Below are 27,902 nucleotides of genomic sequence, written 5' to 3' on the forward strand. Positions count from 1 at the left end.
ATCAGACCAAAGGACAGATTTCCACCGGCCTAATGTTCATTGCTTGTGTTTCTTGGCCCAAGCAAGTCTCTTCTTCTTATTGATGTCCTTTGGTAGTGGTTTCTTTGCAGAAATTCAACAATGAAGGGCTGATTCATGCAGTCTCCTCTGAACAGTTGATGTTGAGATGTGTCTGTTACTTGAACTCTGTGAAGCATTTATTTGGGCTGCAACTCTAATGAACTTATCCTCTGCAGCAGAGGTAACTCTGGGTCTTCCTTTTCTGTGGTGGTGCTCATGAGAGCCAGTTTCGTCATAGAGCTTGATGGATTTTGCGACTGCACTTGAATAAACTTTCCAAGTTCTCAACATTTTCTGACCTTCATGTCTTAAAGTAATGATGGAATGTCAATTCTCTTTGCTTATTTGAGCTGTTCTTGCCATAATAAGAACTTGGTCTTTTACCAAATAGGGCTATCTTCAAGATACCACCTCTACCTTGTCACAACAAACTGATTGGCTCAAATACATTAAGAAGAAAATACATTCCACAAATGAACTTTTAACAAGGCACACCTAATTATTAAAATGCATTCCAGTTGACTACCTCATGAAGCTGGTTGAGAGAATGCCACGAGTGTGCAAAGCTGTCATCAAGGCAAAGGGTTGCTCCTTTGAAGAATATCAAATATATTTTGATTTGTTTAACACTTTTTTGGTTACTACATGATTCCATGTGTGTTATTTCATAGTTTTGATGTCTTCACAATTGTTCTACAATGTATAAAATAGTCAAATAAAAGAGAAACCCTGGGATGAGTAGGTGTGTCCAAAATGTTGACTGGTTCTGCAACTAACAAAATTACAGTTAACGAAAATGTACACTTAATCCAGTACAAACTAATGTATAGAATTTATTATACAAGATACAACATTCACAAATTCTACAGCACAACACGGAGTCATGTCTTAAGTGTAAAACTTACAATGACTCAATAATCCACGTCTTCTGGGAATGCTATAAATACCAAAGATTATGGGTGGAGTTAGACCAGTTGGGTCCTGATTTAAATGACATGCAGTTTATAAAGGATTCATTAAGACTTCATAAACACTACATAAATGTGTTACAAATCTTCTATAACCATTTGTCATGCTTGATAAAGGGTTCATAAATGTGGCATAAACACCAATGTCAAATGTGACATAACCCACTATGTAAAAAATTTATTCATTATTTAACCCTTATTTTACCAGGTAAGTGGACTGAGAACACATTCAAATTTACAGCAATGACCTGGGGAATAGTTACAGGGGAGAGGAATGAGCCAATTGTAAACTGGGGATGATTAGGTGACCGTTATGGTATGAGGGCCAGTTTGGGAATTAAGCCAGGACACTGCAGTTAACACCCCTACCCATACAATAAGTGCCATGGAATCTTTAGTAACCACAGAGAGTCAGGACACACGTTTATTGTCCCCTCCAAAAGACGGCACCCTGCACAGGGCAATGTCCCCAATCACTGCGCTGGGGCAGTGGGATATTTTTGTAACAAGAGGAAAGGGTGCCTCCCATCCAGGACCAACCCTGCTTAGCTTCAGAAGCAAGTCAGCAGTGGGATGAAGGGTGGTATGCTGCTGGAATTCTGCTGACATAAACCTGTACTTTATAAAGGGTGGCATAAGCACCGCTTAATAAAGGCTTTATAAATAATATTAAATTGAGGCTTCACAAAGGGCATTGCAAAGCCAGGATATTGGATTCGATTCCCAGAACCACCCATAAGTAAAAATGTATTTACACATGACTGTTACTCGCTTTGGATAAAAGCATCTGCTGAATTTGATATATTATATTTCACAAGTTAACCTTTATTGTAATTTAAATTAGTTTGTAGTAGTTAAGTGATTACTGTAGCTACCTCAATCATTTAAAAAAAATAAGTTTAGTGACTTCACAACAATTGCTAGCTATCCGAAATTTAGCTAGCTAGCAGGCTCAGCTAAATACAAATCCCCTAGATACCACAAAAGAGGAATATAATAATATGAGTTTCCCATCTTCCCATTTCGCGTTTCTAGTGAAACACAGGAATTCCCTTATCTTGATGGTGTGACAAAGGCATTTCCTAACAGACCTGCTAACTTTCTTTGTTGTTGCTTTTCATGTTGGAACAAACATGCAGTAACTGTAGCAGGAAGAAAGGCAATTACCATACGCCCACCAGCTTAGGGACAAGCTAAACTATTCACAGCCCTGTGTAATGTTCAATGAAACTGCATTGCTGAACATTTTGAAACTTGTAGATGTATTTGTATTGCTTAAAAAATGTACAAATAAAAGGAAATGTATGATTTGAACATGTTTTTAATGTTTATTTGTTTGAGCTGTTAGTGATAATTCCCTAAGTGTTACTACATTTGTGTTGAAATCATTAAGCCTTTATATATGAGTTATGAATGACCAAAGGTGTCTGACCTTCTAGTAAGTACAGAGTCATATGGTACAAGGCATTTATGTATGTGTTATAAGTGACCAAAAGTATTTGAATTTAAATTAAGTACAGCATCATGCGATATAGTCTTTATGTGTTATGAATGACCGAAGGTGTCTCACTTCAATCTAAGTATTACAGGACACTACATAACGTGTAAATAGATAGGTTATTAACGTTCTGTTGATTTAAGAAGGTTGTCTCATGATCTACAGGTTACTGTAGGATGTGAGAGGTATTTAAATGATTTGATGGACCTGCAAAGCTTGCGTTTGTGTGCGTGTGTCAGAACCAAGATGATTTGGAGTAGTCCAACCTGAGACTACCACACCAGGTATTCATCTTCTGTTCCCATGCCGGACCAGACCAGGGCTTGATTACAACCTGTTACAATGGTGACAACATTTTGTGGCTGATATTTCAACGGGGGAGTGGGTGAATGTGCCCAGCACCGCGCTGTATGGCTATTTTTTTGTGTGTGCATGTTTGTGTACTGAGGAACATGTAACTTGGTTCCAGAAGAAAGACACTTTCAATTTCTTTAGGTTGAGCGCTTTCATCAAGGTAAGTGTTTCTTCGAGTAACGTCGTCCCTAGGCTACTGCACACACAGCACATAGAGTATAATCCTGGGATATCAACCATTCAAAGTTGGCCTTTGAAGGAGTGACCATAGAATTCTATGGGAGTGACCTTACTGAGTAAATTATTTATAATCGTCACTATTTAACACAGTCAAAAAGTCATAATAATGGCTAAACCATGCCCATTTCCACAATTTATCTTCTTAAAATTAACTGATGGCCAAGTTTGATGCTTTGGTCCACTAGACCTTCCACACACGAAGTGTCTGGGAAAGAGATGAGGTGTAATGTGACTAACATGACATCACTTTAGAGCTTATCAGCAAATGTTGTCACCCTTTATAAAGCACATGTTTATATCATACTCACCCTAGTGGGTTATGTCACATTTGACATAGGTGATTATGTCACACAGTTATGCCACATTTATGAACCCTTTATAAAGCATGACATATGGTTGTAGCTGCTTTGTAACACATTTTTGTAGTGCTTTTGAAGGCATTATGAAGGCTTTATGAAGCATTTATAAGCTGAATGTCATTTAAAGTGGGAATTATTACAATGTAAATGTACTTTTAATCTGTCTATCTGCATATTTTAAGACACGGCACATGAGGGCACAGTGAGATACCCGATTGGTTGGACAATACTTTTCTCATCAATCATCTTTAAAAAATGTATACTTAAAAACTGGAAATCAACTAATTCTTCAATGATAACAAGGGCGCAAAATGTTGAAAGTGCGTGGGCAATGGAAAGAAAAAAAATGGCGCAGTTTGAGGCCATATGGCGGAGAGTGATGCAGGCACTGGAGATGGGGGTGTCAGCAGGTGGGTCTTACAAAACAATCATGAAAGTCATAACGAAAGTCTGTCTCACCCTTATCATGCACAAAGTTTGTTTGGTCTCCTCAAGATAAAGATACATATGTGACAATATCAACATTTCATTACAGTGACTGGTTCGTTAGTCAGATGAGAGCGTGTTCATTCTCTTCCATGGCCAGATCTAGTCTGGCGTGTTTGCACTCTGTAAAGGATTTTTTTGCTGCTGCTCTACTGCAGTTGTCTTGATTAATTAGAATACTTAATTTGTCACTAAGTGTGATTAATTCCATTCATCTATCAAGTGTAAAGTCATCCAGTAATGTCACTGGTAATCAATTATTCACCATGGCAACTGGTGCGGAGAAGATATTGAACTGTGAGTAGAGTCACCGACATTCATATGTAGAGTAAATCCATTCATACACATCCCACGTATCCATACACTACACATAAACAAACACATCCACGCATTACCATATGAACATCAATACTTCCTGTGACAAACACACTAATGTGAGGTGAAAACATCAATGCTTCTATTTATTTTTCCTTGCCACAAGTCTAGAAGGTGTGGGGAGAAGTGGGTATCGCCATGTATCCTTGTCGTTGGAGGAAGCCATTGATTTAACAGCTGGCTTCATAGCCTCTCCCTCCTCCTGTAGGCACAGCATGTAATATCAAACCACGAGTTTCCCTCTATCCACAGCAATCAATTCAACTGAGCTTCATGGCCTGTCTGGAGCTAGTCTAACCGCACAGCCTGGCCTTTTCCTTCTTAGAAGGCCTTTGCTGTGATAAAAACATATCTCACTCCAGGCTCAGCCAATCTAATTATGGCTAGACAAGGGGGCACTACTGCGGGGCACTGTTTATGTCACCGCTAAGCTCTAACGGACTATCAGAGAGGTAGGAGACGACAGAAAGGCCAGGGAACAACCGATCCCAGAGATGACCATCAGACACAAATGCTATGCCCTTTATTTTACTGTTCTAGAAAACAAAATATTCCTGTATTTTTACTGCAGAATGTCTAGGCCCAGGAGTTTTCTTTACCATATCACCTAACCAGCTAGAAAACTCTGGGCCCTAGTCTGGACATGTTACTTAGGCTACTAGAATCCAGAGTTTTGTCCTTGTCAGGTCAGGTGACAGTGTCATAACGAGCAACGTTTTATAACAGAGCTTTTGTAATGCCAGGATAGTTTAATTAATGTTGGAACCAGTGCAGCCTGTAGGGAGAAGGTTTTATCTCCTTCCCTGGAACTTCTCAGCATCTTAAGTCAACTGCGGACACTGCAATAAAACAATAAGGACACATAGATGTAGAATCTTAATTTGAGTCAGTTTGTTACAGCATGAAAATAACCCTGCAGTTTGTTACAGCATGAAAATAATCCTGCAGCAACAGGACATTCATGGATATTTTTGTAGGGATTGACACATTGTCATAAGGGAACATCAAGTTTGAAATCCAGAAGTTTTTTTTTACCTCAAGTGCATTACAAGTTACACATTTCCTGCATTACACTAAAGTTTGCCTGCAACAGGGTGATCAAATTAAGATCCTGCATCTGGACTATATCTACGGTTGTTTTGAAACACTGATGCACATTCACATCTGGCTAAGTCCCGGTGATTCCAAACAGATGTGACCTGCTCTGTTCCCAACTGTTATTCTAGACAAAATCTTCTCATATACTCTCAAAGTCACTCTCACGCTTTTTGGTAACGGGATACTTCTCAAGTTCCTGGGAGGACAAACTATAAGCGTCCGTTGAGGGATGCGTCTTTGCTTAAGGCCCTGGCTGGGTCGTCTGAGACAATCAGTTACCTTAAAGCACGTACTGGGCTGCAGCTAAAGGTAAGAGGACAAGAGGACACATTCACAAGCACAGTGCAGGCGTGGCCGGTGTTGCATTCAGGAGTAGTTATAGAAAAGGTTAGTAGATGTATGATGCTTGCAAAATAAATTTGAAGTATGTTTCCCCCATAAGCCACATGTTCTGAATGCATATAGTATAAGTTCCCTTTATGCAAGTTTCTGCTGAAAAATAACTAATTAATTTAACCTGACCATGTGACTGGGCTATTCCTACGATCCTCTGTTTTTCCTGGTCAGATTACGTGGCCAGGAGAAACTCCAGTTCCTATGTTTCCTTAGATGGGAAGCAGGGGGGTAGCCTCCTACCTGAAGCCACTGGGACTGGTCACTGCGTCCAGAAGTCCAGGCATTGACCTTTCCCTGTTTGTCCAGACGGGCCTTGCTGGGTTCCCAGGTGAACATGTCCATGTTGAGTGTTCTGAAGAGGCTAGATGCTGTGATCTGGTAGTCCTGGATGTGGCCAGACTTCATCCCCATGGGCTCAGAGCAGCCTGTAGAAACAAACTAGTTAGTGGAAACAGTCCTTTCTAGAACTGCAAACTCCATAACAATACTTCCAAAGAAATACGATTTGTCAATACTCAATGGCGCCCCTATTGTATTTCTTGAGAAATGCAGAACTGTCCTGTTCTTACAAAAAGGGGAACTTCTACCCGCGGTGGTGCGACACCTGTGCAAACCTTTAGTCATGAATTATTACCTGTGAGCTCACAGCCGAGCAGCTCCATGCGCAGGGTGCAGTGTCTCCTACAGACCTGGGGGTAGATGCGCACGTACTGCGCCTCAATGGGAGGGGTGAAGGAGTTGGCAGAGGGAGCGTTGTTTTCCACATTTCCACGGAATATCTGAGGAGGGAAATTATACGACAGAAGAAGAAGAGGGGTTAAAAGGAATAGGAAGGGGGAATTAAATTGTCTCTGTGAACAGTCTCTCTGTGAACAGTCTCTCTGTGAACAGTCTCTCTGTGAACAGTCTCTCACACGGTCTCTAGTGTCTACTCGAAACTCAACAAATTGCTGCCATTCAATGAGCTCAAATTACAGGAAAAATATTTTTTTTAATTGCACGATTTAAGCAGGTAATTTGTAAGCACACGATGTGTTTTGAATTAGTGGACCAATTACCTTGCCATACCATATAGACTGTTTTACAGTGCTATCCCCAAATGAACTAACATAGTGTTTCACAGGACCCTCTCAGGTGGTATGTATGTTTGTGTGTGTGTGTGTGTGTGTGTGTGTGTGTGTGTGTGTGTGTGTGTGTGTGTGTGTGTGTGTGTGTGTGTGTGTGTGTGTGTGTGTGTGTGTGTGTGTGTGTGTGTGTGTTAAGGAATACAGCTCTGTCTGGATGAATTCAGGTCAGCATTGCACAGAGGTGCACTCAAAAGGGGGGTCCCTCTGGGTCAGAACATCCGTCTACTCTCTGGCTAGCACACTCACAGTCAGACTCAAAGATCTCAGGCAAGAAAACTAACAACTGGGTTTTGAGTTTAGTCTCTCATCCCGGTGTTCTGCATGCCTCATTAATCTTACAGTTGTTAGAGTAACAACTATATACTGTATATATAACAAAAATATAAAACGCAACATGTAAAGTGTTGGTCCCATATTTCATGAGCTGAAATAAAATATACCAGAAATTCTCCATACGCACAAAAGCTTATTACTCTCAGATTTTGTAAACACATCTGTTTACTTCCTGTTAGTGAGTGTTTATCCTTTGCCAAGATAATCCTCCCCCAGACAGGTGTGGCATATCAAGAAGCTGATTAAACAGCATGATCATGACACAGGTGCACCTTGTTCTGGGGACAATAAAAGGCCACTCGAAAATGTGCAGTTTTGTCATAGAACACAATGCCACAGATGTCTCAAGTTTTGAGGGAGCATGCAATTGGCATGCTGATCGCAGGAATGTCCACCAGAGCTGTTGCCAGATAGTTTAATGCTAATTTATCTACCATAAACCACCTCCACCATTGTTATAGAGAATTTAACAGTACGTCCAACCGGCCTTAAAACCGCAGAACAAGTTTATGATGTCGTTTGGGCAAGCAGTTTGCCAATGTCAACGTTGTGAACAGAGTGCCCCATGGTGGCAGTGGGGTTATGGTATAGGCAGTTATAAGTTACGGACAATGAAAACAATTGTATTTTATCGATGGCAATTTTGAATGCAAAGAAATACTTAAGAAATAGCCCTGTTGTGAGGCTCATTTTTGAAAGATATCTGTGACCATTTCAATGAACTGATCTCCTCATATGAACTATAATTCAGTAAAATCATTGAAATTGTTGCATGTTGCGTTTATATTTTTGTCAGAATATACAGTTGAAGTTGGAAGTTTCCATACACTTAGGTTGGAGTCATTAAAATGTGTTTTTCAACCACTCCACAAATTTCTTGTTAATAAACTATTGTTTTGGCAAGTCAGTTAGGGCATCTACTTTGTGCATGACACAAGTAATTATTCCAACAATTGTTTACAGACAGATTATTTCACTTATAATTCACTGTATCACAATCCAGTGGGTCAGAAGTTTACATACACTAAGTTGACAGTTGACATCACGAGGAAAGAAAATTGTGTGGATATATTGAAACAAAGACATCAGTCAGGAAGTTAAAGCTTGGTCACAAATGTGTCTTCCAAATGGACAATGACCCCAAGCATAATTCCAAAGTTGTGGCAAAATGGCTTAAGGACAACAAAGTCAAGGTATTGGGGTGGCCATCACAAATCCTATAGACATTTTTGTGGGCAGAACTGAAAAAGCGTGTGCAAGGAGGCCTACAAACCTGACTCAGTTACGCCAGCACTGTCAGGAGGAATGGGACAAAATTCACCCAACTATTTGTGGGAAGCTTGTGGAAGGCTACCCAAAACGTTTGACCCAAGTTAAACAATTTAAAGGCAATGTTACCAAATACTAATTGAGTGGATGTAAACTTCTGACCCACTGAGAATGTGATGAAAGAAATAAAAGCTGAAATAAATAATTTTCTCTACAATTTTTCTGAAATTTTACATTCTTAAAATAAAGTGGTGATCCTAACTGACCTAAGACAGGGAATTTTTACTAGGATTAAATGTCAGGGATTGTGAAAAACTGAATTTAAATGTATTTGGCTAAGGTGTATGTAAACTTCCCACTTCAACTGTATACAGTACCTGTCAAAAGTTTGGACACAACTACTCATTCCAGGGTTTTTCTTTATTTTTACTATTTTCATCATGATGGAATAATAGTGAAGACATTACAACTATTAAATAACACATATGGAAACTTGTAATAACCAAAAAGTGTTAAACAAATCAAAATATACAGTATTTTATATTTGAGATTCTTCAAAGTAGCCACACTTTGCCTTGATGACAGCTTTGCACACTCTTGGCATTTTCTCAACCAGCTTCATGAGGTAGTCACCTGGAATGCATTTCAATTAACAGGTGAGCCTTGTTAAAACATAATTTATGGAATTTCTCTCCTTCTTAATGCATTTGAGCCAATCAGTTGTAGAGGTGGTGTACAGGTAGAGGTGGTGTACAGGTAGAGGTGGTGTACAGAAGATAGCCCTATTTAGTAAAATAACAAGTTCTTATTATGTCAAGAACAGCTCAAATAAGCAAAGAGAAAAAACAGTCCATCATTTCGTTATGAAGACATGAAGGTCAGTCAATCTGTAAAATTTCAAGAACTTTGAAAGTTTCTTCAAGTGCAGTCGCAAAAACCATCAAGCGCTATGATGAAACTGGCTCTCATGAGGACAGCCACAGGAAAGGAATACCCAGAATTACCTCTGCTGCAGAGAATAAGTTAATTAGAGTTAACTGCACCTCAGATTGTAGCCAAAATAATGCTTCACGGAGTAACAGACACATCTCAACATCAAAAGAAACACTCGCAAAGGAAAACATTTGAGATTTTTGGTTCCAACCGCTGTGTCTTTGTGAGACGCAGAGTAGGTGAACAGATGATCTCCGCATGTGTGGTTCCACCGTGAAACATGGAGGAGGAGAGATGGTGTGGGGGTGTTATACTGTTGGTGATTTATTTAGAATTCAAAGCACACTAAACCAGCATGGCTACCACAGCATTCTACAGCGATATGCCATCCAATCTGGTTTGCACTTAGTGGGACAATCAATTGTTTTTCAACAGGACAATGAACCCCAAACCACCTTCAGGCTGTGTAAAGTCTATTTGACCAAGGAGAGTGATGGAGTGCTGCATCAGATGACCTGGCCTCCACAATCACACAACCTAAACCCAATTGAGATGGTTTGGGATGAGTTGGACAGCAGAGTGATGGAAAAGCAGCCAACAAGTACTCAGCATATGTGGGAACTCCTTCAAGACTTTTGGAAAAGCATTCCTCATGAAGCTGGTTGAGAGAATGCCAAGATTGTGCAAAAGCTGTCATCAAGGCAAAGGGTAGCTACTTTGAAGAATCTAAAATCTAAAATATATTTGGATTTGTTTAACCATTTTTGGGTTATTACATGATTCCATATGTGTTATTTCATAGTTTTGATGTCTTCACTATTATTCTACAATGTAGAAAATAGTAAAAATAAAGAAAACCCTTGATGAGTAGGTGTGTCCAAACTTTTGACTGGTACTGTACATACATACACTGAGTATAACAAACATTAGGAACACCTTCCTAATATTGAGTTGCACCCCCCATTTGTCCTCAGATCTGCCTCAATTTGTCGGGCATGGACTCTACAAGCTGTCGAAGGCGTTCCACAGGAATGCTGGCCCATGTTGACTCCAATGCTTCCACAGTAGTGTCAAGCTGGCTGCATGTCCTTGGGTGGTGTACACACAATACACACAAGAAACCGTTCAGCATGAACAACTGGTGCGCCTGGCACCTACTACCATACCATGTTCCCTGTTCAATGGCACTTAAAACTTGTGTCTTGCCCATTCACCCGCTGAATGGCACACATACACAATCCATTGGTGGCAGGGGTCAAAATGGGGATGGCTGGTTGGAGGACGGGACAGGGGACATGGTGCGCTGTCAAAAATGACAGAGTGTCGGGGAGTCTATTTGGTGGCCGTTTATCCCCAAATAGTATAAAACGCGATCTAAAAGTCATAAAAAGTGGAGGGGGGTAAGTGCTAGGAAGAGGAACCCGGAGTGAGCTGGCTAATTAAAAAGTAATCTCATCATGTCCTCCACTCTGCCCTTGACTTGGTGTGTGGTCTCCAGTTGCTGTGTGTGTGTGTCTCACCATGTCCTCGTCTGTGCCCTTGACTTTGTTTGTCCTCCAGGTCTTGCCATCATCACTAGAGGCCACTTTGTAAGACTTGACGTACTCTGGGCTGCCGATGCGCTTTGCACCCTGGGTAATTAGGCCCGTGACCCGCATCCTCCTCTGTAGGTTTATCTGTAGGAAAATAAGGGATAAAACAGCAATCAAGAACCTTGTGTTTGTGAGTTTGTGTGTCTGTGTGTGACTGTGCATGTGTGTACATATTCATACATGTATGTATTGTGTGTGTGAGCATGTGTATTTGTATTTATTATGGATCCCCATTAGCTGCTGCCAATGTTTCTGGGGTATGCATGGATGTCCGAGCAGTGTGCCAGTAGTTTAGACAGACAGCTCGGTGCATTCAGCATGTCAACACTTCTCATAAATACAAATAGTGATGAAGTCAATCTCTCCTCCACTTTCCACCAGGAGAGATTGACATATATATTATTAATATCAGCTCTCCGTTCACATCCAAGGGCCAGTCATGCTGCCCTGTACTGAGCCAATTATAAATTCCCTATGTCCATTTTTGTGGCACATGACCACACAAATGAACAGTAGTCCAGGTACGACAAAACTGGGGCCTGTAGGACCTGTCTTGTTGATAGTGCTGTTAAGAAGGTAGAGCAGCGCTTTATTATGGACAGACTTCTCCCCAGCTTAGCTACTGTTGTACCAATATTTTTTGACCATGACAGTTACAATCCAGGGTTACTCCAAACATTTTAGTCACCTCAACTTGCTCTATTTCCACATTATTTGTTACAAGATTTAATTGAGGTTTAGGGTTTAGTGAATGATTTGTCCCAAATACAATCCTTTAAGTTGTAAAAATCATCAGAATTCCTTTCCACCTACTCTGAAACTAACTGCAACTCTTTGTTAAGTGTTGCAGTAATTTCAGTCACTGTAGTAGCTGACATGAATCGTGTTGAGTCATCCGCATACATAGACACACTGGCTTTACTCAAAGCCAATGGCATGTCATTAGTAAATATTGAAAAAATAAATGGGCCTAGACGGCTGCCCCGGGGAACTCCTGATTCTATGTGGATTTTGTTGGAGAGGCTTCCATTAAAGAAAACCCTCTGTGTTCTGTTAAACAGGTAACTCTATCCACAATATAGCAGGGGGTGAAAAGCCATAACACATATATTTTTTCCAGCAGCAGACTATGATCGATAATGTCAAAAGCTGCACCGAAGTCTAACAAAACAGCCACCACAATCTTTTTATCATAATATTCTTTCAGCCAATCATCAGTCATTTGTGTGAGTGCTGTGCTTGTTGAATGTCCTTCCCTATAAGCATGTTGAACGTTTGTTGTCAATTTGTTTACTGTAAAATAGCATTGTATCTGGTCAAACACTATTTTTATCCCAAAAATTACTAAGGATTTGTAACAGGCTGATTGGTAGGCTTTTGAGCCAGTAAGAGGGCTTTACTATTCTTAGGTATCGGAATGGTGTTTGCTTCCCTCCAAGCCTGGGAGCACACACTTTCTAGTAAGCTTAAATTGAAAATATGGCAAGTCCGCTATTATCCTCAGTAATTTTCCATCCAAGTTGTCAGACCCCAGTGGCTTGTCAATGTTGATAGACAACAATACTTTGCTCACCTCTTCCACACTCACTTTACAGAATTCAAGATTACAATGCTTGTCTTTCAAAATTTGGTCAGATAAACTTGGATGTACAGTGTCAGTGTTTGTTGCTTACATGTCATGCGTAAATTTGCTAATCTTGCCAATGAAAAAAATCATTAAAGTAGTTGCCAATATCCGTTGGTTTTGTTGTGAATGAGTAATATGATTCAATGAATGATGGAGTTGAGTTTGCTTTTTTCCCAAAAATGTCATTTAAGTTGCTCCAAAGCGTTTACTGTCATTCTTTATGTAATTTATCTTTGTTTCATAGTGTAGTTTCTTCTTCTTTTTATTCAGTTTAGTCACAGGTTTTCTCAATTTGCAATGTTTGCCAATCAGACTTATTTTCAATTCCTTTTGCCTCATCCTTCTCAACCATACAAGTTTTCAATTCCCCATCAATCCACAGGAATTTAAACATTTTTTAAAATGACTTTTCTTAATAGGTGGATGCTTATTAGTAACTGGAAAAAGCAATTTCATAAATGTGTCAAGTGCAACAAATATTATTTACATCAACAACATAGGAATCTTTACAAAACGTATTGTATGACCTCTTATACACTATATTGGAACTTTGGTTTTCCTAGATATGTCTACTATATTGTGATCACTACAGCCAATGGATTTGGATACTGCTTTCAAGCTAATTTCTGCAGCACTAGTAAAGATGTGATCAATACATATTGATGATTTAATTCCTGTGCTGTTTGTAACTACCTTTGTAGGTTGACTGATAAGGCACTGGTTACAGTTTGAAGCTTTTTCTTGAGTGGGCAGCTTGATGAAAGCCAGTCAATATTTAAAATCACCCAGAAAATATACCTCTCTGTTGATATCACATACATTATCAAGCATTCCAAAGATATTATCCAGATACTGAGTGTTAGCACTTGGTGGTCTATAGCAGCTTCCCACCAGAATGGGCGTTAGGTGAGGCAGATGAACATGTAGCCATATTACTTCAAGAGTATCATGTTATTTATGTTAGTGCAGGGTGAGCTGCACACAGTGGACTTTCTCCTAGGGCACACCGGTGTGTGTCAGACATCCTCTGGCTATTACACTCAGATCTTTTATCTGTTCCTGTCAAGGTCATCTATCTTCCTCAGGACTGTGTGTGAATGCAACATTAGTCTATCCCCTCACACCACATTCAGTCAGCCATCCAGTCAATCCAATCTAGCCTGTCAATATACTGCCAAACTAAAGCACTTCTGACAGAGACGGGTTGGGGCTTCAGTTAGAATCCTTAAGTTTGACGCACAGCAGTATGACCATTATAAGAGAGAAGGAGAGAGAGAGAGTATTTTCTTCAGTCAGAAGTTATTTTATTATTAATTTTAATAGCTCCATATGATGACAGAATTGTAATAGAATACAGCCTATGATGGTAACTAAGGACTGCTGCTGTAATAGATGAGGGTGTATGGTGGTAACTAAGGACTGGTGCTGTGCTGAATGAACACATATGGAAAGAAACAAAGACAGGTGCAAACACACACACACACACACACACACACACACACACACACACACACACACACACACACACACACACACACACACACACACACATACACACAGTCTCAGATTAATCTGATTCATTTTCACAACAGTCATAACTGGGTCAAAATTATTGAGGTACAGTGCACCTCTACAGTGTTGAGGTACAGTGCATTTGGTAAGCATTCAGACCCCTTCCCCTTTTCCACATTTTGTTACAGCGTTATTCTAAAGTGTGTTGTGTCTTTGGCTATGCCGGATTAAATGATATGACATGCTATTCTATAAAATAATTTTCCCGTAATTAATATTACCTGATTGAGCTAATCATGTAAATGTAATTAACTAGAGAGTCGGGCACCACAACATAATATTTATAGAGCTGTTATCTTCCGAATAAACTCTTAAAGACCTAGTAATATTTTACATCAATAGCAGTCAATATTAGTCGTCATCTTAATTTGGTATCATCAGAAAGTTGTAAATTCTTGGTTATCTGCACGAACCCTGGCTAACAAGTTGAACCGGCAATACAAAATTGGGTTTAATTACTTACTTACTAAATACCTAACCTAATCACACAGAATTACACATACACTAAATTAAATCATAACTTGATAACAAATTACTTCATAAAGGAAAATGTCCCTAGCGGGCGGAACAGATATGACAGCTTGTTACACAAAAGAAAAGGGGCTGGGTTTGAGTGAAAGAGCAGGAAGACTGAGGAACAAAGTGCGAAGCTGTGCTATCGTAAATACAGAATCTTATGCATTCTAAATTACCGCCCATTTGGAAAAGGAAAATGCAATAAATATTTACTCTGAGCTGCGCTTCGGTAGGTTGGTGGTAGATGGAAGGCCGTGTTGCCCAACCGAGTCCTTCGTCCTTTGAAGAATGTCTCTGCTGGTAAATTGAATATGTTGTAGTAACGTCATTGCGTGGTAGACGGGATACTCTGTCTGTTCCTTCCTAACCCTCGTTTGCAGCGGCTGTTGCTAACTCAACGGCTAGGAGGTATCACTTCTGTAGTGAATAAGAGTTCAAAGTTCATACTGTTCGCAACCAAAGCTCACACTGATGTTGGCTTCGTTCTGTAGTTATTATCTGAACCATTCTGACATCGGACCGCCGTCCTCACGTCACATTTCATCCCAACACAAATAATTTCATATTAAAAAATTTAAATTGAACAACAATTCCATGTGAATCCGATAACTCTGATGTGTAGACTTTCCACTGTAGAGTTTATGTCATCTTATCATTGATAAGAATGTTTCAGATGACAACCGAACTGACATCATATTCATTAAGTACCACCGCATATGTTCAATTGTTCGGATTACCAGAATATAGTTCATCTCCCCCCACCTTCTGATGTTCCAAGAATCTCTATGTTAACCAAGGGTTTTGCAAATGTAACATCAGTAGGGTAGAGAGAGGAAAAAGGGGGGAGGAGGTATTTATGACTGTCATAAACCTCCCCCCCAGGCCAACGTCATGACAAGTGGAATAAATAACACATTTTCCTCATCAATCTACAACATAATACCCCATAAACACAAAGTAAAAACAGGTTTTTAGAATTTTTTAGAATTTTTCTTTTTTTACATAAAAATAGAAATACCTTATTTAAGTATTCAGACCATTTGCTATGAGACTCGACATTGAGCTCAGGTGCATCCTGTTTCCATTGATCATGTTTGAGACGTTTCTACAACTTGATTAGAGTCCACCTGTGGTAAATTCAATTGATTGGACAGGATTTGGAATGGCACAAACCTGTCGACATAAGGTCCCACAGTTGACAGTGCATGTTAGCGCAAAAACCAAGCCATGAGGTCGAAGGAATTGCCCGTAGAGCACCGAGACAGGATTATGTCGAGGCACAGATCTGGGAAAGGGTACCAAAGCATTTCTGCAGCATTGACGGTCCCCAAGAACACAGTGTTCTTCATCATTCTTAAATGGAAGAAGTTTGGAACCACCAAGACTCTTCTTAGAGCTGGCTGCCCAGCCAAACTGAGCAATCGGGGGAAAAGGGCCTTGGTCAGGGAGGTGACCAAGAACCTGATGGTTCAGAGCTCCAGAGTTCTGAACCGTCAGAGCTCCAGAGCTGACAGAGCTCCAGAGTTCCTCTGTGGAGATGGGCGAACCTTGCAGAAGGACAAACATATCTGCAGTACTCTAACAATCACGCGTTTTTGGTAGAATGGCCAGACAAACAACACTCTGTAAAAAGCACATGACAGTCTGCTTGAAGTTTGCCAAAAGTCACAAGATTCTCTGGTGTGATGAAACCAAGATTGAACTCTTTGGCCTGAATGCCAAGCGTCACATCTGGAGGAAACCTGGGACCATCCCTATGGTGAAGCATGGTGGCGGCAGCATCATGCTGTGGGGATGTTTTTCAGCGGCAGCGACCGGGAGACTAGTCAGGATCGAGGGAAAGATGAACGAAGTAATGTACAGAAAGATACTTGATGAAAACCTGCTACAGAGCACTCAGGACCTCAGACTGGGGCTAAGGTTTACCTCCCAACAGGACAACGAACCTAAGCACACAGCCAAGACAATCCAGGCGTGGCTTCGGGACAAGTCTCTGAATGTCGTTGATTGGTCTTGTCAGAGCCCGGACTTGAAACCGATCTAACATCTCTGGAGAGACCAGAAAATAGCTGTGCAGTGACGGTTTCCATCCAACCTGACAGAGCTTGAGAGGATCTGCCTAGAAGAATGGGAGAAACTTCCCAAATACAGATGTACCAAGCTTGTAGCTTCATACCCAAGAAGACTGTAAGCTGTAATCGCTGCCAAAGGTCCTACAAAGTCTGAATACTTAAGTAAATGTGATATCAGTTTTTTTATTGTAATACATTTGCAATAGTTTTTGCATTGTAATTATGGGGTATTGTATGTAGATTGATGAGGGGGAAAAAACGATTTCATCCATTTTAGAATAAGGCTATAAACATAACAAAAATGTGGACAGAGTCAAGGGGTCTGAATACTTTCTGAATGCACCGTACATTTGGCAACTGCTACTTCCTCACGACGGCTGCTACCACACGTAACATCCTGGAGTGAAATCAGGGGAAACCCAAATGAACTGTGTCCCACAAGAATGAGAGACATCATACTGTGAAAACCAAAAAGGCCCCTATTGATGATAATGATGGATTGACAATATTTTCTTGGAACAACACCACAAGGGCTAAACTTAGCCTCTGAGATTAAATACGCCTATGCACTCTGAGCATGTACTTCTTCACTTGCTGACTACAGTAACTCAAGTCTTCTTGACAAAGTCTTACACCGCATCCTCAATGCAATCAAAGACACAATGAACACCCACTTATTCCCCACTTATCTCTTGTTTTTTTTCATATTCTGGAGAACAACATCTTCTCATCTTCTCTCTCTCTCATTAGTCTACTGTGACTAAAAGGCCTAGTGCTCAGGTAATTGGTGTGATTCTTTGCACGGATAATGACCACTTACAAACACACTTCAGTCACTCCACACAATACTGGTAGTGTCTTAGTTCACGCTGAGTGAGGCTCTGTTGAGAACATCTGCCTGGATACTGCTCAGCGGTGATTGTAAGTTTGAGAAAATTGATTCAGTGTGAGCGGACTGACATAAAAGGCCCATAATTCCCCCGGCTGTATATCAAAATGACACTGCATAACATGAGGATAATTTCCCCCATCATGATCTCAATTCGGCAGTGACAGGGATACGAGAAGAGCTCAGTGTGAACTCCATGGAGGGGGAGGTCTGGAAGAGATGGCCCAGTCGAGAGTCTCTGAGACGGGAAAGGGTTTGAGGTCAGATGGCCCCTCATCTGCCGCCATTATGGCTGCTCTTCAAAGTTTTGTAATTTGCTGGTGCTTATTGAGGCAATGGAACCTCACTTATCTGTACATTGCTACACCGTTTCCCCACTAACAGTGTAGTGTAAGTATGTACTCAAAACAAAACGTCCACCCTTTATAAAACACAACCATTAAACCCATCTGCAAACAATATATATTTTTAGCAAATCTGTTAGAGCCAGTAGAGTCGGATCACATCTTGCCTCTTGAGTATGATGTCTCCTGCATCTTGAGAAAGATGCCTCCTGCTTCTTGAGTAAGATGCCTCCTGCTTCTTGAGTAAGATGCCTCCTGCTTCTTGAGTAAGATGCCTCCTGCTTCTTGAGTAAGATGCCTCCTACTTCTTGAGTAAGATGTCTCCTGCTTCTTGAGTAAGATGCCTCCTGCTTCTTGAGTAAGATGCCTCCTGCTTCTTGAGTAAGATGCCTCCTGCTTCTTGAGTAAGATGTCTCCAGCTTCTTGAGTAAGATGCCTCCTGCTTCTTGAGTAAGATGCCTCCTGCTTCTTGAGTAAGATGCCTCCTGCTTCTTGAGTAAGATGTCTCATGCCTCTTGAGGTAAGACAGAAGTGAGACCAGGTGTTATCAGAAACTCAAGTCTTTCCAGCTCACTACTGTAGTTCACATCATTCCACTCTTAAACTGCGATTTCAAGATATTCTGTCGTCCTTAAAATCCTCCACTCTTTTATACAGTAATTGTTTGAAAATGGTCAATTAGCTTTGGCAATGGTCTCCTCGACAAGCATTTATTTTTATTTCCCTGTGTTTTTTTGAAGTGGCAGAGGACCTGCCAAAGTATTCAAGACCTAAATGGAGGAAGCATTGCGTTTTAAGCCCCTAATGTGGCACATCGGTTGAGTCACGTCGATCCACCCCCCTCAGCGATGACACTGTGTCATTCACACAGGCTGTAATAATGCTCCTACACATTCTTTAGAGACTCAGAATGGACCAGTCACATACTGTGTTCTTGTCAGAATTAAGAATATGTTTTCATGCCAGGCCGATTAGTTCCACTGACTTAGTAGACGCCTAAAGTCGTGAATGTGAATGCCGTTTCCCTGCTGTCATTTGAACTTTAAAGCTTACTGTGTGGAGGAAGTCAGCACTGACCAGTAGAAATTACTGATCATGATTATTACTTCATTTAATTCATGTTGTTCACATATGTTCATACTGTGATCTGATAAACCCTGTGAGGTGTTCTGTAGTGCAGTGCCTACAGATGTAGGATCTTAACTTGATCCCTCTTTTGTTGCTGATGATTTTTTGGCACTGCATGAAAGGCAGGTGAGGTTCGTGATTTTATTTTATTATTATTTATTTTTTTCACCTTTATTTAACCAGTTAGAGCTCTAGGGGCGCTATTTCATTTTTGGATAAAAAACGTTCCCGTTTTAAGCGCGATATTTTGTCACGAAAAGATGCTCGACTATGCATATTCTTGACAGTTTTGGAAAGAAAACACTCTGAAGTTTCAGAATCTGCAAAGATTTTGTCTGTAAGTGCCCCAGAACTCATTCTACAGGCGAAACCAAGATGATGCATCACCCAGGAATTAGCAGAATTTCTGAAGCTCTGTTTTCCATTCTCTCCTTATATGGCTGTGATTGCGCAACGAATGAGCCTACACTTTCTGTCGTTCGCCCAAGGTCTTAGCAGCATTGTGACGTATTTGTAGGCATATCATTGGAAGATTGGCCATAAGAGACTACATTTTCCAGAGGTCCGCCCGGTGTCCTTTGTCTAAATTTGTGCGTAATCTTCAGGTGCGGGCATTTTCTCCTGGGATTCAGGAGAGAAAGCATGTGTCCAAGAACGATGTATCAATGAAGAGATATGTGAAAAACACCTTGAGGATTGATTCTAAACAACGTTTGCCATGTTTTCAGTCGATATTATGGAGTTAATTTGGAAAAAAGTTTGCGTTTTGAGGACTGAATTTATGGATTTTTTTTGGTAGCCAAATGTGATGTATAAAACGGAGCTATTTCTAATACACAAGGAATCTTTTTGGAAAAACTGAGCATCTGCTATCTAACTGAGAGTATCCTCATTGAAAACATCAGAAGTTCTTCAAAGGTAAATGATTTTATTTGAAGGCTTTTATGTTTTTGTTAATGTTGCGTGCTGGATGCTAACGCTAATGCTAACGCTAAATGCTAATGCGAAATGCTAACTCTAGCTAGCTACTTTTACACAAATTATTGTTTTCCTATGGTTGAGAAGCATATTTTGAAAATCTGAGATGACAGTGTTGTTTACAAAAGGCTAAGCTTGAGAGATGGCATATTTATTTCATTTCATTTGCGATTTTCATAAATAGTTAACGTTGTGTTATGCTAATGAGCTTGCTGATAGATTTACACAATCCTGGATACAGGGGTTTTTTCATAGCTAAACGTGACGCAGAAAACGGAGCGATTTGTCCTAAACAAATAATCTTTCAGGAAAAACTGAACATTTGCTATCTGAGAGTCTCCTCATTGAAAACATCTGAAGTTCTTCAAAGGTAAATGATTTTTTTGAATGCTTTTCTGTTTTTTTGTGTAAATGTTGCCAGCTGAATGCTAATGCTAAATGCTACGTTAGCCATCAATACTGTTACACAAATGCTTGTTTTGCAATGGTTGAGAAGCATATTTTGAAAATCTGAGATGACAGTGTTGTTAACAAAAGGCTAAGCTTGAGAGCTAGCATATTTATTTCATTTCATTTGCGATTTTCATGAATAGTTAACGTTGCGTTATGGTAATGAGCTTGAGTCTGTATTCACGAACCCGGATCCGGGATGGGGAGATCAGAAAGGTTAACCAGGTAGGCAAGTTGAGAACAAGTTCTCATTTACAATTGCGACCTGGCATAACTTTACAATTTGCATAATGTCATTGAAAATACAGACTAACACACGGTTATATTAATAGTATTGCGCTTTTCATGTAACCTACTTCTGGTCAGCTAACAGCCTAACCACCAATACAAGCAACATTAATGGACTAAACTTTAAAATCCTGTTGCTGCAGAAGTATTTTGCTGTGACAATATAGCTCAAATAAGGTCCTACAGCTGTACATGAAATAATATACTTCCACATGTGTGAACTGCTAAGCAAAACAACCTTGAGCAAAAACAGCTTGAGAAAGAACAATAGTAGTTCAGACTAAAAGTGACAATTACATTTTATTTAACTTGTATTTATTCAGGGGAGCCCAATTGAGACCAGGGTCTTATTCTTAATGGTGCCCTGAGAACAAACAGCTCAAACATGATAAATCAATAAATCAATACAACAGCAAAAGATAAACTGCATGATACAGCAGACACACCACATCTCACCAACAGTAATAACCCACCACAATGAACCAAAACACTAATAAACCACCACAATCAACCAAAACACTAAGAAACCACCACAATCAGCCAAAACACTAACGAACCACCACAATCAACCAAAACACTAATAAACCACCACAATCAACCAAAACACTAATAAACCACCACAATCAACCAAAACACTAATAAACCACCCCAATCAACCAAAACACTAATAAACCACCACAATCAGCCAAAACACTAATAAACCACCACAATCAACCAAAACACTAAGAAACCACCACAATCAGCCAAAACACTAACGAACCACCACAATCAACCAAAACACTAATAAACCACCACAATCAACCAAAACACTAATAAACCACCACAATCAACCAAAACACTAAAAAACCACCCCAATCAACCAAAACACTAATAAACCACCACAATCAGCCAAAACACTAATAAACCACCACAATCAGCCAAAACACTAATAAACCACCACAATCAACCAAAACACTAATAAACCACCCCAATCAACCAAAACACTAATAAACCACCACAATCAGCCAAAACACTAACGAACCACCACAATCAACCAAAACACTAATAAACCACCACAATCAACCAAAACACTAATAAACCACCCCAATCAACCAAAACACTAATAAACCACCACAATCAGCCAAAACACTAACGAACCACCACAATCAACCAAAACACTAATAAACCACCACAATCAACCAAACCACTTGCAAAACCTGTGCATACAGAAATAAAGTTCAACATACAACTCCCTTGATATCCTCAGAGTTGCAGAAGAGAAATGTGAAGCACAATGGGTGCTGAAAGTTAAAGGACAATGACAACACATTTTTTAATCTTCAACATAGAAATGCTACCAAAAATAATTTACTGAAGCTTGTAAGAAATGACGGCGTCACCCATGATTCACCAAACAATATTTTGATATAGGAAGCAAAGTACTTTTAACATATGTTTTCGTTTCAGTCTCCTCCATCTCCACTAACCGAAGTTATATCCATAACATTTTTTCTATGAATAATGTAAAATTAACAGCTGTACAGAAAGAGTCATGTGAAGGCCAACTAACAGAGGAGGAACTTCTAGATGCAATTAAAGCCATTAAGTCTCCAAATATAAAATAATGCTATTTCTAAAATAAGCAATAGAAAGTTGCAAGTTAGAATATTCTTGCAACCAATATAATGTTATATTAATGGAGGATACAACCATTCCAGCTCTGCAGATTTTGCTGTGAAGAGACAGAATCATTAGATCATTTGTTTTGGTACTGTACATATGAAGCTTGTTTTTCGTTGCAGGTCTAGGAATGGCTGAACAATTGCAACATTTACCTGGAGCTAACTCTACAGATAGTACTGCTGGGTGATTTGAATGAGTTTCATTCAAGGACCAAATATTAACAGCTGTGCCATATAGATTGCAAAGTAGTTGAGAAGAGATTCCAAGGCACATTGTTTATGAACTGATACGCAAAAAGACGCCGGAATCAAAACTTTGAATTTTTAAATTAATATTATTATACAACATTCTTGGAACCAATATAATGTTATATATATGGAGGATACAACCATTCCAGCTCTGTAGATTTTGCTGTGAAGAGACAGAATCATTAGATCATTTGTTTTAGTACTGTCCATATGTATCTTGCTTTTAGTCGCAGGTCCAGGAATGGATGAAGAATTGCAGCATTATCTTGGCGCTTGTTTTTCTCTGCAGGTAGCACTACTGGGTGATTTGAAAAGTCCTAGTCAATCGATCAATAGTATAATAATACTTTTAGCAAAAAATTTTATCTTTAATTTACAATCTGAAGAAACTAGGAGAATAGAAAAGTGCAAATCAATCCCAGAACAACAGAAAAGGACCTTGTGAAGATGCTGGAGGAAACAGGTACAAACATTTTATATATCCACAGAAAAACGAGTCCATATCGACATAAGCTGAAAGGCCGCTCAGCAAGGAAGAAGCCACTGCTCCAAAACCGCAATAGAAAAGCCAGACTACGGTTTGCAACTGCACATGGGGACAAAGATCCTACATTTTGGAGAAATGTCCCCTGGTGTGATGAAACAAAATCAGAACTGTTTGGCCATAATGACCATCCTTATGTTTGGAAGAAAAAGGGGGAGGCTTGCAAGCCGAAGAACACCACCCCAACCGTGAAACACGGGGGTTGCAGCATCATGTTGTGGGGGTGCTTTGCTACAGGAGGGACTGGTGCACTTCACAAAATAGATGGCATCATGAGGTAGGAAAATTATGTGGATATATTGAAGCAACATCTCAAGACATCAGTCAGGAAGTTAAAGCGTAGTCACACATGGGTCTTCCAAATGGACAACGACCCCAAGCATACTTCCAAAGTTGTGGCAAAATGGCTTAAGGACAACAAAGTCAAGGTATTGGAGTGGCCATCACCAAGCCCTGACCTCAATCCTATTGAACATTTGTGGGATGAACTGAAAAAGTGTGTGCGAGCAAGGAGGCCTACAAACCTGACTCAGTTACACCAGCTCAGCCAGGAGGAATGGGCCAAAACTCACCCAAGTTATTGTGGGAAGCTTGTGGAAGGCTACCCGAAACGCTTGACTCAAGTTAAACAATTTAAAGGCAATGCTACCAAATACTACTTGAGTGTATGTAAACTTCTGACCCACTGGGAATGTGATGAAATAAATAAATGCTGAAATACTGTAAATCATTATCTCTATTATTTTTATATTAATATTATATTATATTGTAATATTATTATATTACATTTCACATTCTTAAAATAAAGTGATGATCCTAACTGACCTAAGACAGGGAATTTTTTACTAGGATTAAATGTCAGGAATTGTGAAAAACTGAGTTTAAATGTATTTGGCTAAGGTGTATGTAAACTTCCGACTTCAACTGTAGATGGGAGGGGTCGAGGGTAGCCGAAGGATAGGGGTAAAAACAAACAAAAGATAACTATTGTAAAATAGATTGTGTCTGTAAAATGTATATAGTATGTATAACCTGGAAGTAGAAGCCTAAGTCTTGTTGTTCATTAGTTTTCATTAGGGGAGGGGTGGAAGTGTTAGTGGAAAATAATTAACAAAAAAATATTTTAAAAAGATGTGCATACATATGCAGTACCTGTTAAAAGTTTGGACACACCTACTCAGGATTTTTCTATATATTTGACTATTTTCTACATTGTAGGTAGCAAAGACATCAAAAGATGTAAAAGACCAAGTCCATATTACGGTAAGAACGGCTCAGATAGGCAAAGATAAACGACAGTCCATCATTACTTTAAGACATGGTCAGTCAATATCCGGAAAATTTCAAGACCTTTGAAGGTTTCTTCAAGAACAGTCGCAAAAACCATCAAGCACTATGATGAAACTGGCTCTCGTGAGGACCGCCACAGGAAAGGAAGACCCAGAGTTACCTCTGCTGCAGTGGATTAAATTCATTAGAGTTACCTGCCTCAGAAATTATCATGTTGTGTTGCTACCATGTTGTTGCCATGTTGTGTTGCTACCATGCTGTGTCGTCATGTGTTGCTGCCTTGCTATGTTGTTGTCTTAGGTCGCTCTTTATGTTGTCTTGTAGCTCTTGTCGTTATATGTATTTTGTACTATATATATATATATATATATATATATATATATATATATATATATATATATATTTTTAATCCCAGCCCCCGTCCCCGCAGGAGGCCTTTTGCCTTTTGGTAGGCCGTCATTGTAAATAAGAATTTGTTCTTAACTGACTTGCTGACTTAACTGACTAAAGTGATGAAATAAAGGTTAAATAAAATGGAAAACAAAGATTGCAACCCAAATAAATGCTTCACAGAATTCAAGTAACAGACACATCTCACCATCAACTTTTTAGAGGAGACTGTGTGAATCAGGCCTTCATGATCAAATTGCTGCAAAGAAACCACTACTAAAGGACACCAATCTGATTAGTCAAAATTTTTGATTTTTGGTTCCAACCACTGTGTCTTTGTGAGACGCAGAGTAAGTGAACGGATGATCTCCGCATGTGTGGTTCCCACTGTGAAACATGGAGGATGTGTTGTGATAGTGTGGGGGTTCTTTGCTGGTGACACTGTCTGATTTATTTTTAATTTAAGGCACACTTAATCAGCATGGCTACCACAGCATTCTGCAGCGATACTCCATCCCATCTGGTTTGCGCATAATGGGACTATAATTAGTTTTCAACAGGACAATGACCCAAAACACACCTCCAGGCTGTGTAAGGGCATTTGACCAATAATCAGAGTGATGGAGTGCTGCATCAGATGACCTGGCCTCCACAATCTCCACAACCCAATTCAGATGGTTTGGGATGAGTTGGAACACAGAGTGAAGGAAAAGCAGTCAACAAGCGATCAGCATATGTGGGAACTCCTTCAAGACTGTTGGAAAAGTATTCCTCATTAAGCTGTTTGAGAGAATGCCAAGAGTGTGCAAAGCTGTCATCAAGGCAAGGCTACTTTAAAGAATCTCAAATATAAAAATATATTTTGATTTATTTAACACTTTTTTGGTTACTACATGATTCGATGTGTGCTATTTCATTGTTGTGATGTCTTCACTATTATTCTACATTGTAGAAAATAGTAAAAATAAAGAAAAACCCTGGAATGTGTAGGTGTGTTCAAACTTACGACTGGTACTGTATTAATTACAAACAAATATTGGAATTGGAATTGATACAGACAATTAAATTGATGGAAGCTACAATCGATCTGCAACATAATTTTTTTTTAAAACTTAACAGGCCCAAAACACATCAGCTGGATAGATATTCAGAGTTGATAATGCTCTCAAATCAAGATTGGGTGTAATTGTTGAGGGAATTACCAGCATTGTGGCCATCAGATTGACCTGTGTCCTTGACACAAGCAAAGAACCCCTGTGTGATGAAAAAAATATCTTCATCTTGCATGCTTTATTCCCCTTCTCCTGTGCCTATATGTGACTCGTTTCAGGAAACTAGGCATATGTCGCGGGTCAATACTTCACAGGAGAGCCATTTGAACGTGAACTTAGAAATGCCTTCTGGAACATGTGAACTTACCTGTGCCTCAATAACAAACTTGTATGCCATCTGTAAATATAAATAAAAATGTTAAATTATGAGTCTAGTTAGTTTAACACTCAAAAAGACAGGAACCTTCCTGCTAGCCATGATTGGCTGAGATAATGAGTGGGCTGGACATGCCCAGAGATTAGTTCGGATTGGTCTGCCATATAGCACATTTCTGTCTATTTGAGCTGGTTATTATGTGTAGGTAATCCTGTCTGACGCGGCTTTAAAAAATATATATTGCGTAGTAGAACTGCATAAGTGTTGCTCTGGAAATAAGTGGAATTAGATTATGATAGCTAAGGAGATGGAGAAAACACCTGTCTCCGGATTATATCTTCAAAATAAGGGCAACCATGGCATCTGTGACCGGGAGAAGCATCCATCCATGATGTATACGGGCAAGATAGCCTAGCTAGCTACATTTTCGGATATTACACATTTCTAATTTTGACAGAGAGTCATTTACATTCCAAGTTAAAGTGTACTGTTATCTATTTAGCTAACATTAGCTGGCTGGCAAAAAAAGTGTCAATTGTTGCCAGCAGTACAGTTGCAGTCACCAACGCTCTGGATAGAATAAAAACAGCCTAACCTGCTCTGCTATGGCGAGTAAAATGGTCAGTGAGGTGTTCTATTATTTGGGCAAGGGAAAATAGATAGCGCCCAGTTTACAGTTCCTACAGCTTCCACACGATGTCGCCAGTCTTGGGAATTGGGTTGAAGTTAATCCTTGGTGAAATGATGAATAGGCACTTCCTGTCAGAGGATACACCGTGGGAAGTTATGAAAGAGAGAAAATCGTCCATGATTTCAAGACTTGCTGCTATTGAATACAGATCGCCCCGTGATCAATTTGATCGATTATTAACGTTTATAAATACCTAAAGTTGGATTACAAAAGTAGTTTGAAGTTTTTTGGCAAAGTTTATAGGCAACTTTTTGAATTAAAAAAAATGACGTTGCGTTTTGGAAAGCTGTTTTTTTCTGGATCAGACGGGCTATATAAATGGACATTTTGGGTATACATGGACGGATTTAATAAAAAAAAAAAAACCAATTGTGATGTTTATGGGACATATTGGAGTGCCAACAAAGAACAAAGAAGCTCGTCAAAGGTAATGCATGTTTTATATTTTATTTCAGCGTTTTGTGTAGCGTTTTGTGTAGCGCCGGCTACGCTAATTCTTTTGTTTCCTTCAGGTATTTCGGGGGGGTGCATGCTATCAGATAATAGCTTCTCATGCTTTCGCCGAAAAGCATTTTTAAAATCTGACATGTTGGCTAGATTCACAAGGAGTGTAGCTTTAATTGTGTACCCTGCATGTGTGATTTAATGAAAGTTTGAGTTTTAGCACTACTATTAGCATTTGGCGCTACGCATTTCC

General features: G+C 39.6%; 1 protein-coding gene across 3 annotated transcripts in view; it reads right to left on the bottom strand.

Annotated features, from left to right (window-relative positions):
* The window catches only part of LOC110525311 (EGF-like repeat and discoidin I-like domain-containing protein 3), a 195,048-nt gene that overhangs the window by 44,409 nt on the left and 122,737 nt on the right, over positions 1–27,902 (bottom strand). For all 3 annotated transcript variants that reach the window (XM_021605324.2, XM_036979443.1, XM_036979442.1), the window contains 3 exons: positions 11,017–11,172; positions 6,469–6,613; positions 6,075–6,259 (listed from right to left, as the gene is read on the bottom strand). In XM_021605324.2, the coding sequence (XP_021460999.2) occupies positions 6,075–6,259; positions 6,469–6,613; positions 11,017–11,172 (486 nt within the window). The remainder of the gene's footprint in view (positions 1–6,074; positions 6,260–6,468; positions 6,614–11,016; positions 11,173–27,902) is intronic.

This window comes from Oncorhynchus mykiss, chromosome 6, assembly GCF_013265735.2.
Source record: "Oncorhynchus mykiss isolate Arlee chromosome 6, USDA_OmykA_1.1, whole genome shotgun sequence".
In the NCBI taxonomy this organism is placed as follows: Eukaryota; Metazoa; Chordata; class Actinopteri; order Salmoniformes; family Salmonidae; genus Oncorhynchus; species Oncorhynchus mykiss.